Genomic DNA, 13,181 nt, shown 5'->3' on the forward strand with positions numbered 1-13,181 from the left:
TCTGTTACCCTCACAGAGATGTAAATACACACGCTAATCACGTACAACAGGGCTGTCGAACTCACTCTCTGCCGGACTGAGAAGAACAGAGCTGATTGGCTGAGACGCTTCGTTCATACGCTACCAGTCAAAAGTTTTAAATCGGTAAGATTTTTAAAGTTTTTAAAAGAAGTCTCTTCTGCTCACCAAGGCTGTATTTATTAAAAGTACAAAAAACAGTAATACAGTAAAGTGTAATTTATTCCTGTGATCAAAGCTGATGTTCAGCATCATTACTCCAGTCTTCAGTGTCACATGATCCTTCAGAAATCACTCTAATATGATGATTTGATGCTCAAGAAACATTTATGATTATTATCAGTGTTGAAAACAGTTATATACATTTTTATTTCAGGATTCTTTGATGAATAGAAGGTCCAAAAGAACAGCATTTATCTGAAATGGAAAGCTTTTGTAACATTAAACACTACCGTTCAAAAGTTTGAAGTAAGAATTTTTATTTTATTTTTTGAGGGAAAGAAATAAAATAAATATATACTTTTATTCATCAAGGATGAGTTAAATTGATCAAAAGTTACAGTAAAGACATTTATAATGTCACAAAAGATTCTATTTCAGATAAATGCTGTTCTTTTGAACTCTATTCATCAAAGAATCCTGAAATAAAAATGTATATAACTGTTTTCAACACTGATAATAATCATAAATGTTTCTTGAGCATCAAATCCTCATATTAGAGTGATTTCTGAAGGATCATGTGACACTGAAGACTGGAGTAATGATGCTGAACATCAGCTTTGATCACAGGAATAAATTACACTTTAAAATATATTAAAATAGAAAACAGTTATTTTAAATTGTCATAGAATTTAACAATATTACTGTTTTTTGTTGTTGTATTTTTAATCAAATAAATGCAGCCTTGGTGAGCAGAAGAGACTTCTTTTAAAAACATTAAAAATATTACTGATCCAAAATGCTTTATAATGGATGCTTATTAATGCTTTATCAAAGTGCAGTCCCAGCACTTCTCTTCTCAGTCCGAGCAGTGAGTGAGTTGGCCAGGCCTGTTGTGCGTGATTAGCTGTAGTACGTCAGTGTGTGTGTCTCACCGGAGAGGGCCGAGGGAGGAGGACTCTGAGGAAGGAGCTGATCACTGCTGATCTGAGCCAGTCTGAGCCCAGGGCTGATGCTCGCGGTCGAGGAGGGGCAGTGATGGGGCAGCAGATCCTGACCTACACACACACACACACACACACACACACACACACACACACACACACACACACACACACACACACAGATCAGCACAGCTATTCCTAAACACAAGAGAAACTTGTGATGAGAGTCAAATGTGTGTCAGATCTGGTGTTGTTTGATCTTTACTGTTTACATTTGAATGCCAATTATTTCATGAACGTTAATATTAGGGGTGCAACAATATATCGTGTCACAATATAATCGCAATACAAAAAAAAAATGCATCAATATATATCGGAATATATATTGGGAATACAAACTCATTCTTCTCCATTTTCCCATCGATTATCAGCTCAGAGAGAAGAATACTTAAATAAAACTAAGAAAATATTTGAGAAGTGGAAATAAAGTGACTAACGTGTTTATTAGTGGGAATAAATGTGTGTGTTCACCTGCTATAGTGAGTGTGATCTCAGATGTGTGTGTGTGTGTGTTCACCTGCTATAGTGAGTGTGATCTCAGATGTGTGTGTGTGTGTGTTCACCTGCTATAGTGAGTGTGATCTCAGATGTGCTGGTGGCAGCGGTGTGTGTGTGTGTGTGTATGTTCACCTGCTATAGTGAGTGTGATCTCAGATGTGCTGGTGGCAGCGGTGTGTGTGTGTGTGTGTATGTTCACCTGCTATAGTGAGTGTGATCTCAGATGTGCTGGTGGCAGCGGTGTGTGTGTGTGTGTGTATGTGGTGTGGCAGCAGTGTGTGTGTGTGTGTGTGTGTGTGTGTGTGTGTATGTGGTGTGGCAGCAGTGTGTGTGTGTTCACCTGCTATAGTGAGTGTGATCTCAGATGTGTGTGTGTGTGTGTGTGTGTGTGTGTGTTCACCTGCTATAGTGAGTGTGATCTCAGATGTGCTTGTGGCAGCGGTGTGTGTGTGTGTGTGTGTGTTCACCTGCTATAGTGAGTGTGATCTCAGATGTGCTGGTGGCAGCGGTGTGTGTGTGTGTGTGTGTGTGTTCACCTGCTATAGTGAGTGTGATCTCAGATGTGCTGGTGGCAGCGGTGTGTGTGTGTGTGTGTATGTGGTGTGGCAGCAGTGTGTGTGTGTGTGTGTGTGTGTGTGTGTGTGTGTATGTGGTGTGGCAGCAGTGTGTGTGTGTTCACCTGCTATAGTGAGTGTGATCTCAGATGTGCTGGTGGCAGCAGTGTGTGTGTGTGTGTGTGTGTTCACCTGCTATAGTGAGTGTGATCTCAGATGTGCTGGTGGCAGCAGTGTGTGTGTGTGTGTGTGTGTGTGTGTGTGTGTTCACCTGCTATAGTGAGTGTGATCTCAGATGTGCTGGTGGCAGCAGTGTGTGTGTGTGTGTGTGTGTGTGTGTTCACCTGCTATAGTGAGTGTGATCTCAGATGTGCTGGTGGCAGCAGTGTGTGTGTGTGTGTGTGTGTTCACCTGCTATAGTGAGTGTGATCTCAGATGTGCTGGTGGCAGCAGTGTGTGTGTGTGTGTGTGTGTTCACCTGCTATAGTGAGTGTGATCTCAGATGTGCTGGTGGCAGCAGTGTGTGTGTGTGTGTGTGTGTTCACCTGCTATAGTGAGTGTGATCTCAGATGTGCTGGTGGCAGCAGTGTGTGTGTGTGTGTGTGTGTGTGTGTGTGTGTTCACCTGCTATAGTGAGTGTGATCTCAGATGTGCTGGTGGCAGCAGTGTGTGTGTGTGTGTGTGTGTGTGTGTGTTCACCTGCTATAGTGAGTGTGATCTCAGATGTGCTGGTGGCAGCGGTGTGTGTGTGTGTGTGTATGTGGTGTGGCAGCAGTGTGTGTGTGTGTGTGTGTGTGTGTATGTGGTGTGGCAGCAGTGTGTGTGTGTTCACCTGCTATAGTGAGTGTGATCTCAGATGTGCTGGTGGCAGCAGTGTGTGTGTGTGTGTGTGTGTTCACCTGCTATAGTGAGTGTGATCTCAGATGTGCTGGTGCCAGTGGATGATGAACTGGTCTGTAACGCTTGAGTCAGACTGGAGTTGTTGATGGTCAGAGTGATTTCTGGAGCTCTGCTGCTGGACACTTGAGAACCTGACACACACACACACACACACACACACAGACACACGCACGCATGCACGCACGCACGCACACACACACATCAACATCAGACAGAAGTTATGTTCAACACTGCATAAACAACTCAAAGCATAATAAAATGGCTCTGATTTGACAACTAATATTTAACATTCATCACCAGTTATCTCTCAGGCTGGTGTTTTAACACCCCAAAATAACCAAAGAATATCAGTGTAAGCTCTTCCATACGGCATATACATTTTTTAATCTTTTAATTCATGATGTTTTGAACCTGTCATCTGCCAGATTGGCTTGTGATACTGAGAAATGAATCAGCCAATCAGAAAGCCTGCGTTTGCCACGTGAGTTTGAGGTGATGTGCTCATCATACGCGAGGAGAAGACTCGAGCTCATCTGGGTCAGTGTAAACGAGCTCAGCGTGCAGCAAGATAAACACTCCAGGGGTGAAACACACAAACACATGCCCAGATAACATTCCTTTCCAACATTAAAAGACAAAAATGTTTGTAGGACCGATAAGATTATTTGAATTGTGACATCATTGTTAAAGTTCAGCTCAATTTAACATGATTAAGTTCATCATAACTAACTAACGAAACACATTTCATCATAAGGGTTCGTACAGATTCTGTAAAATCAAACTGCAGGACTTTCAAGGACTTTTCATGCACTACTTTTTTGTTTTTTTTCAAGGACTACGATCAGAGATCTCATTAATCAAACAATATCTTTCTTTATTATCTTTTAAATTCTAAAAAATGTAAATACATAAATAAAATAAGCTAATAAAACAAAATGGTACAAATAAAGTGCAGCAGATGCAATGACTGCGGTAACTTTAACCACTGAGAGGACACGATGACAAAGATATCACTTTTCTTTTTCAAAGCGATTTTCCCCACATGAATACATGATTGAGCTGAAGAATTAAAGCTGTATCATATACTTGGATATTTATATGAGCAATATCACACTCCCAGCCATGCGAAATGCCTCTATATCTATATCTATATCTATATCTATATCTATATCAGACGGACTGCAGTATTAATTTTGAGTAAAAATGTTTTATCAATACAATTAAAAATACATTTCCCATATATTGCCTTTCAATAATTCAAGCACTTTTCAAGCACTCCCTCATAAAAAAAGCCAGGACTTAAATTTCCAAAAGTCTAATTCAAGTTCTTCAAGTAATTAAGACACCTTGTACGAACCATGAATAATTAAATAAAAAGATTTTTATTTTTATTTTACTGTACTTTTGAGTGCATGTAATGTCTATTATTCTCAATTAATCTCTTTAAAAATGACCTGAATACAATGATTCATTACTAATAATCATTTGTTTTTTTTCATATGCTAACAACAACAACAACTTCTTAAAGATAACTTATTTAGCAAGTAAAATGATTGGTATCCCTACCCCTAATTTATCGGATAGTGTCTCTACATTGACGCTACGACTCAGACCATCCACTTCACATATATTTAATCCCCCAGCTTAACTAATTAATCTAATTAACAGTTATATGGAACTGTAATGCAGTCAATAAGTACTTCAGCCATTTGTTTACAGATGTGAGGTGGACATGTGCGATGTGTGAGGTGTGTGAGGTGGACGAGTGTGAGATGTGTGAGGTGGACATGTGTGAGGTGTGTGAGGTGGACATGTGTGAGGTGTGTGAGGTGGACGAGTGTGAGATGTGTGAGGTGTGAGGTGGACATGTGTGAGGTGTGAGGTGGACATGTGCGATGTGTGAGATGTGTGAGGTGTGTGAGGTGGACGAGTGTGAGATGTGTGAGGTGTGTGAGGTGGACGAGTGTGAGATGTGTGAGGTGTGTGAGGTGTGTGAGGTGGACATGTGTGAGGTGTGTGAGGTGGACATGTGTGAGGTGTGTGAGGTGGACATGTGTGAGGTGTGTGAGGTGGACATGTGTGAGGTGTGTGAGGTGGACGAGTGTGAGATGTGTGAGGTGGACATGTGTGAGGTGTGTGAGGTGGACATGTGTGAGGTGTGTGAGGTGGACGAGTGTGAGGTGTGTGAGGTGGACATGTGTGAGGTGTGTGAGGTGGACATGTGTGAGGTGTGTGAGGTGGACATGTGTGAGGTGTGTGAGGTGGACGAGTGTGAGATGTGTGAGGTGGACATGTGTGAGGTGTGAGGTGGACATGTGTGAGGTGGACGAGTGTGAGATGTGTGAGGTGTGAGGTGGACATGTGTGAGGTGTGTGAGGTGGACGAGTGTGAGATGTGTGAGGTGTGAGGTGGACATGTGTGAGGTGTGTGAAGTGGACATGTGAGGTGTGTGAGGTGGACGAGTGTGAGATGTGTGAGGTGTGTGAGGTGGACATGTGTGAGGTGTGTGAGGTGGACGAGTGTGAGATGTGTGAGGTGTGAGGTGGACATGTGTGAGGTGTGTGAGGTGGACGAGTGTGAGATGTGTGAGGTGTGTGAGGTGGACATGTGTGAGGTGTGTGAGGTGGACGAGTGTGAGATGTGTGAGGTGTGAGGTGGACATGTGTGAGGTGTGTGAAGTGGACATGTGAGGTGTGTGAGGTGGACGAGTGTGAGATGTGTGAGGTGTGTGAGGTGGACATGTGTGAGGTGTGTGAGGTGGACGAGTGTGAGATGTGTGAGGTGTGAGGTGGACATGTGTGAGGTGTGTGAGGTGGACGAGTGTGAGATGTGTGAGGTGTGAGGTGGACATGTGTGAGGTGTGTGAGGTGGACGAGTGTGAGATGTGTGAGGTGTGAGGTGGACATGTGTGAGGTGTGTGAGGTGGACGAGTGTGAGATGTGTGAGGTGTGTGAGGTGGACATGTGTGAGGTGTGTGAGGTGGACGAGTGTGAGATGTGTGAGGTGTGAGGTGGACATGTGTGAGGTGTGTGAGGTGGACGAGTGTGAGATGTGTGAGGTGTGAGGTGGACATGTGTGAGGTGTGTGAGGTGGACATGTGAGAGGTGTGTGAGGTGTGTGAGGTGGACATGTGTGAGGTGTGAGGTGGACATGTGTGAGGTGTGTGAGGTGGACGAGTGTGACATGTGTGAGGTGGACATGTGAGGTGGACATGTGTGAGGTGTGAGGTGGACATGTGCGATGTGTGAGATGTGTGAGGTGTGTGAGGTGGACGAGTGTGAGATGTGTGAGGTGGACATGTGAGGTGGACATGTGTGAGGTGTGTGAGGTGGACGAGTGTGAGATGTGTGAGGTGTGAGGTGGACATGTGTGAGGTGTGTGAGGTGGACATGTGAGGTGTGTGAGGTGGACATGTGTGAGGTGTGAGGTGGACATGTGTGAGGTGTGTGAGGTGGACGAGTGTGACATGTGTGAGGTGTGAGGTGGACATGTGTGAGGTGTGTGAGGTGTGTGAGGTGTGTGAGGTGTGTGAGGTGGACATGTGTGAGATGTGTGAGGTGTGTGAGGTGGACGAGTGTGAGATGTGTGAGGTGTGTGAGGTGGACGAGTGTGAGATGTGTGAGGTGTGTGAGGTGTGTGAGGTGGACATGTGTGAGGTGTGTGAGGTGGACATGTGTGAGGTGTGTGAGGTGGACATGTGTGAGGTGTGTGAGGTGGACGAGTGTGAGGTGTGTGAGGTGGACATGTGTGAGGTGTGTGAGGTGTGTGAGGTGGACGAGTGTGAGGTGTGTGAGGTGGACATGTGTGAGGTGTGTGAGGTGGACATGTGTGAGGTGTGTGAGGTGGACGAGTGTGAGATGTGTGAGGTGTGAGGTGGACATGTGTGAGGTGTGAGGTGGACATGTGTGAGGTGGACGAGTGTGAGATGTGTGAGGTGTGAGGTGGACATGTGTGAGGTGGACGAGTGTGAGATGTGTGAGGTGTGAGGTGGACATGTGTGAGGTGTGAGGTGGACATGTGTGAGGTGGACATGTGTGAGGTGTGTGAGGTGGACGAGTGTGAGATGTGTGAGGTGTGAGGTGGACGAGTGTGAGGTGTGTGAGGTGGACATGTGTGAGGTGTGTGAGGTGGACATGTGTGAGGTGTGTGAGGTGGACATGTGTGAGGTGTGTGAGGTGTGTGAGGTGGACGAGTGTGAGATGTGTGAGGTGTGAGGTGGACATGTGTGAGGTGTGTGAGGTGGACATGTGTGAGGTGTGTGAGGTGGACATGTGTGAGGTGTGTGAGGTGGACATGTGTGAGGTGTGTGAGGTGGACATGTGTGAGGTGTGTGAGGTGGACGAGTGTGAGATGTGTGAGGTGTGAGGTGGACATGTGTGAGGTGTGAGGTGGACATGTGTGAGGTGGACATGTGTGAGGTGTGTGAGGTGGACGAGTGTGAGATGTGTGAGGTGTGAGGTGGACGAGTGTGAGGTGTGTGAGGTGGACATGTGTGAGGTGTGTGAGGTGGACATGTGTGAGGTGTGTGAGGTGGACATGTGTGAGGTGTGTGAGGTGGACGAGTGTGAGATGTGTGAGGTGTGAGGTGGACATGTGTGAGGTGTGAGGTGGACATGTGTGAGGTGGACGAGTGTGAGATGTGTGAGGTGTGAGGTGGACATGTGTGAGGTGTGTGAGGTGTGAGGTGGACGAGTGTGAGATGTGTGAGGTGTGAGGTGGACATGTGTGAGGTGTGTGAAGTGGACATGTGAGGTGTGTGAGGTGGACGAGTGTGAGATGTGTGAGGTGTGAGGTGGACATGTGTGAGGTGTGTGAGGTGGACGAGTGTGAGATGTGTGAGGTGTGTGAGGTGGACATGTGTGAGGTGGACGAGTGTGAGATGTGTGAGGTGTGTGAGGTGGACATGTGTGAGGTGTGTGAAGTGGACATGTGAGGTGTGTGAGGTGGACGAGTGTGAGATGTGTGAGGTGTGTGAGGTGGACATGTGTGAGGTGTGTGAGGTGGACGAGTGTGAGATGTGTGAGGTGTGTGAGGTGGACATGTGTGAGGTGTGTGAGGTGGACGAGTGTGAGATGTGTGAGGTGTGAGGTGGACATGTGTGAGGTGTGTGAGGTGGACGAGTGTGAGATGTGTGAGGTGTGTGAGGTGGACATGTGTGAGGTGTGTGAGGTGGACATGTGAGGTGTGTGAGGTGGACATGTGTGAGGTGTGAGGTGGACATGTGTGAGGTGTGTGAGGTGGACGAGTGTGACATGTGTGAGGTGGACATGTGAGGTGGACATGTGTGAGGTGTGAGGTGGACATGTGTGAGGTGTGTGAGGTGGACATGTGTGAGGTGTGAGGTGGACATGTGAGGTGGACATGTGTGAGGTGTGTGAGGTGGACGAGTGTGAGATGTGTGAGGTGTGAGGTGGACATGTGTGAGGTGTGTGAGGTGGACGAGTGTGAGATGTGTGAGGTGTGAGGTGGACATGTGTGAGGTGTGTGAGGTGGACGAGTGTGAGATGTGTGAGGTGGACATGTGAGGTGGACATGTGTGAGGTGTGTGAGGTGGACATGTGTGAGGTGTGTGAGGTGGACGAGTGTGAGATGTGTGAGGTGTGAGGTGGACATGTGTGAGGTGTGTGAGGTGGACGAGTGTGAGATGTGTGAGGTGTGAGGTGGACATGTGTGAGGTGTGTGAGGTGGACGAGTGTGACATGTGTGAGGTGGACATGTGAGGTGGACATGTGTGAGGTGTGTGAGGTGGACATGTGTGAGGTGTGTGAGGTGGACATGTGTGAGGTGTGTGAGGTGGACATGTGAGGTGGACGAGTGCAGAGGCACTGACCGGTGTTGTCGTCGCTGCTCAGGCTGATGGCTGAGGCCGGAGGCTGCAGAGAGAGGCCCGTCAGAGGGTGGATCACCACACTGGCAGGAACACTGGCGTCTCCATCGGTCATGAGGTGAGCCGTGGCGTGCGGCGTCAGACTCGAGTCGCTCGTCAGTGAGTGCGACAGCAAGCTGCCCTGGTGAAGCGTCTGCTGGAGAATACTGGGGTCGATCTGAACACAGAGGAGAAAACTGCATCATGGGGCTGTGACAATATATCGCAATACAAAAATGTATCGTGGAAAATTCACCCAAAATAAAAATTACTGTGTGGGAAAAAATTCAAGTTTTCAGAGTTTTAGTGTCAGAACTACATTAAACTACTATATATAATGCTGAATATAATGTATAATAATGCAATGGGGGAATATTTGTGGGTCCTGATAATGCCAAATGTCTGATGTTACCAGTAAAAGTGGCCGACATTATTATAAATATATCTAGTCAGTGACAGAGATCAAGCATATTCATCTACAATAATTCAGTGTTTTCATCTTCATCTTCAGAATCATGAATATTGTTATTCTGGTGTCTCTATTGTCCTGCATTGGGTTTCAGCACCAAGTCCAAGAATATTCATTTACACACACAATGTAATATCAAATTTAGCATTTTAATCAACAGTACATTTTTGGTTGACCTTTAATCATAGTCTTGGAGTATCACAATAATATGGTATCGAGAGTTCAGTATGGTGATATGTGTCGAATTGTGACGTGAGGGTTGCACCCCTACAGCATCACACACCCCTACAGCATCACACACCCCTACACACATGATCAGTACAGCACAGAGTGTCTCGGGTCGAGCCGTACCTGCAGAGTGATGTTGTTGATGTTGCTGGGGTCAATCCCAGAGATCTGCACATTCGGACACACCAGGTGAATCCCTTCAAGAGTGGCGAGACCCTCCGTCAGAGAGACCGTCAGATCTCCACCTGCTGAGGGAAGAAAGAGGAAGATCATGCACTCATCCACCTCATGATGGAGCTGCTTGTGCCAAATAACATCTAAAATGTGGAGAGCTCCAAGAAAAGTCTGAAATCTGCTGGTCTAGGAAAAGTAAGAGTTCTCGCCCTTTCCGAGACCAGTCCAATATTACTCACATTATCTCAGTCTCACATTAAGGGCTCTATCATACACACACCAGGAGCGACGCAAGTGTTTTTTGCTAGTTTCAGCCCGACGCAGTTGTCATTTTCATGTTCTGCGCCACGTTGTTTAAATAGCAAATACATTTGCGCCCATTATGGTCTGAAAACCAGGTGTGTTCAGGCGCATTGTTGACGCATTGCTATTTTGAGGAACTGAAACAGTCATTGACCAACTGAAGCCTGGTCTAAAGTCAATGGCGCGATATTTTTTTTGTTATAAGTGTCACCTTTTGCATATACATGAAATTGACACAGTAGCAGGCAGTGTTTGCATGTGTGTATTGTGTAGTTGTGAGTACCTGAGACAGTAGCAGGCAGTGTTTGCATGTGTGTATTGTGTAGTTGTGAGTACCTGAGACAGTAGCAGGCAGTGTTTGCATGCGTGTATTGTGTAGTTGTGAGTACCTGAGACAGTAGCAGGCAGTGTTTGCATGCGTGTATTGTGTAGTTGTGAGTACCTGAGACAGTAGCAGGCAGTGTTTGCATGTGTGTATTGTGTAGTTGTGAGTACCTGAGACAGTAGCATGCAGTATTTGCATGTGTGTATTGTGTAGTTGTGAGTACCTGAGACAGTAGCAGGCAGTGTTTGCATGTGTGTATTGTGTAGTTGTGAGTACCTGAGACAGTAGCAGGCAGTGTTTGCATGTGTGTATTGTGTAGTTGTGAGTACCTGAGACAGTAGCAGGCAGTGTTTGCATGCGTGTATTGTGTAGTTGTGAGTACCTGAGACAGTAGCAGGCAGTGTTTGCATGCGTGTATTGTGTAGTTGTGAGTACCTGAGACAGTAGCAGGCAGTGTTTGCATGCGTGTATTGTGTAGTTGTGAGTACCTGAGACAGTAGCAGGCAGTGTTTGCATGTGTGTATTGTGTAGTTGTGAGTACCTGAGACAGTAGCAGGCAGTGTTTGCATGTGTGTATTGTGTAGTTGTGAGTACCTGAGACAGTAGCAGGCAGTGTTTGCATGTGTGTATTGTGTAGTTGTGAGTACCTGAGACAGTAGCAGGCAGTGTCTGCATGTGTGTATTGTGTAGTTGTGAGTACCTGAGACAGTAGCAGGCAGTGTCTGCATGTGTGTATTGTGTAGTTGTGAGTACCTGAGACAGTAGCAGGCAGTGTTTGCATGTGTGTATTGTGTAGTTGTGAGTACCTGAGACAGTAGCAGGCAGTGTTTGCATGCGTGTATTGTGTAGTTGTGAGTACCTGAGACAGTAGCAGGCAGTGTTTGCATGCGTGTATTGTGTAGTTGTGAGTACCTGAGACAGTAGCAGGCAGTGTTTGCATGCGTGTATTGTGTAGTTGTGAGTACCTGAGACAGTAGCAGGCAGTGTTTGCATGTGTGTATTGTGTAGTTGTGAGTACCTGAGACAGTAGCAGGCAGTGTTTGCATGTGTGTATTGTGTAGTTGTGAGTACCTGAGACAGTAGCAGGCAGTGTTTGCGTGTGTGTATTGTGTAGTTGTGAGTACCTGAGACAGTAGCAGGCAGTGTTTGCATGTGTGTATTGTGTAGTTGTGAGTACCTGAGACAGTAGCAGGCAGTGTTTGCATGTGTGTATTGTGTAGTTGTGAGTACCTGAGACAGTAGCAGGCAGTGTTTGCATGCGTGTATTGTGTAGTTGTGAGTACCTGAGACAGTAGCAGGCAGTGTTTGCATGCGTGTATTGTGTAGTTGTGAGTACCTGAGACAGTAGCAGGCAGTGTTTGCATGCGTGTATTGTGTAGTTGTGAGTACCTGAGACAGCAGCAGGCAGTGTTTGCATGTGTGTATTGTGTAGTTGTGAGTACCTGAGACAGTAGCAGGCAGTGTTTGCATGTGTGTATTGTGTAGTTGTGAGTACCTGAGACAGTAGCAGGCAGTGTTTGCGTGTTTGCATGTGTGTATTGTGTAGTTGTGAGTACCTGAGACAGTAGCAGGCAGTGTTTGCATGTGTGTATTGTGTAGTTGTGAGTACCTGAGACAGTAGCAGGCAGTGTTTGCATGTGTGTATTGTGTAGTTGTGAGTACCTGAGACAGTAGCAGGCAGTGTTTGCATGCGTGTATTGTGTAGTTGTGAGTACCTGAGACAGTAGCAGGCAGTGTTTGCATGCGTGTATTGTGTAGTTGTGAGTACCTGAGACAGTAGCAGGCAGTGTTTGCATGCGTGTATTGTGTAGTTGTGAGTACCTGAGACAGCAGCAGGCAGTGTTTGCATGCGTGTATTGTGTAGTTGTGAGTACCTGAGACAGCAGCAGGCAGTGTTTGCATGTGTGTATTGTGTAGTTGTGAGTACCTGAGACAGTAGCAGGCAGTGTCTGCATGTGTGTATTGTGTAGTTGTGAGTACCTGAGACAGTAGCAGGCAGTGTTTGCATGTGTGTATTGTGTAGTTGTGAGTACCTGAGACAGTAGCAGGCAGTGTTTGCATGTGTGTATTGTGTAGTTGTGAGTACCTGAGACAGTAGCAGGCAGTGTTTGCATGCGTGTATTGTGTAGTTGTGAGTACCTGAGACAGTAGCAGGCAGTGTTTGCATGCGTGTATTGTGTAGTTGTGAGTACCTGAGACAGTAGCAGGCAGTGTTTGCATGCGTGTATTGTGTAGTTGTGAGTACCTGAGACAGTAGCAGGCAGTGTTTGCATGTGTGTATTGTGTAGTTGTGAGTACCTGAGACAGTAGCAGGCAGTGTTTGCATGTGTGTATTGTGTAGTTGTGAGTACCTGAGACAGTAGCAGGCAGTGTTTGCATGTGTGTATTGTGTAGTTGTGAGTACCTGAGACAGTAGCAGGCAGTGTTTGCATGTGTGTATTGTGTAGTTGTGAGTACCTGAGACAGTAGCATGCAGTATTTGCATGTGTGTATTGTGTAGTTGTGAGTACCTGAGACAGTAGCAGGCAGTGTTTGCATGTGTGTATTGTGTAGTTGTGAGTACCTGAGACAGTAGCAGGCAGTGTTTGCATGTGTGTATTGTGTAGTTGTGAGTACCTGAGACAGTAGCAGGCAGTGTTTGCATGCGTGTATTGTGTAGTTGTGAGTACCTGAGACAGTAGCA

The 13,181-nt window shown here is 46.2% G+C and overlaps 1 protein-coding gene across 5 annotated transcripts in view; it reads right to left on the bottom strand.

Annotated features, from left to right (window-relative positions):
* Window positions 1–13,181, bottom strand: part of znf236 (zinc finger protein 236) — a 92,517-nt gene that overhangs the window by 16,311 nt on the left and 63,025 nt on the right. For 4 of the 5 annotated variants that reach the window (XM_084088201.1, XM_084088200.1, XM_084088199.1 and 1 more), the window contains 4 exons: window positions 9,820–9,944; window positions 8,964–9,177; window positions 3,133–3,264; window positions 1,113–1,235 (listed from right to left, as the gene is read on the bottom strand). In XM_084088201.1, the coding sequence (XP_083944327.1) occupies window positions 1,113–1,235; window positions 3,133–3,264; window positions 8,964–9,177; window positions 9,820–9,944 (594 nt within the window). The remainder of the gene's footprint in view (window positions 1–1,112; window positions 1,236–3,132; window positions 3,265–8,963; window positions 9,178–9,819; window positions 9,945–13,181) is intronic. The other variant, XM_084088202.1, reaches the window with a different exon arrangement.

Source organism: Abramis brama (assembly GCF_963993115.1).
Source record: "Abramis brama genome assembly, chromosome: 17".
NCBI lineage: Eukaryota > Metazoa > Chordata > Actinopteri > Cypriniformes > Leuciscidae > Abramis > Abramis brama.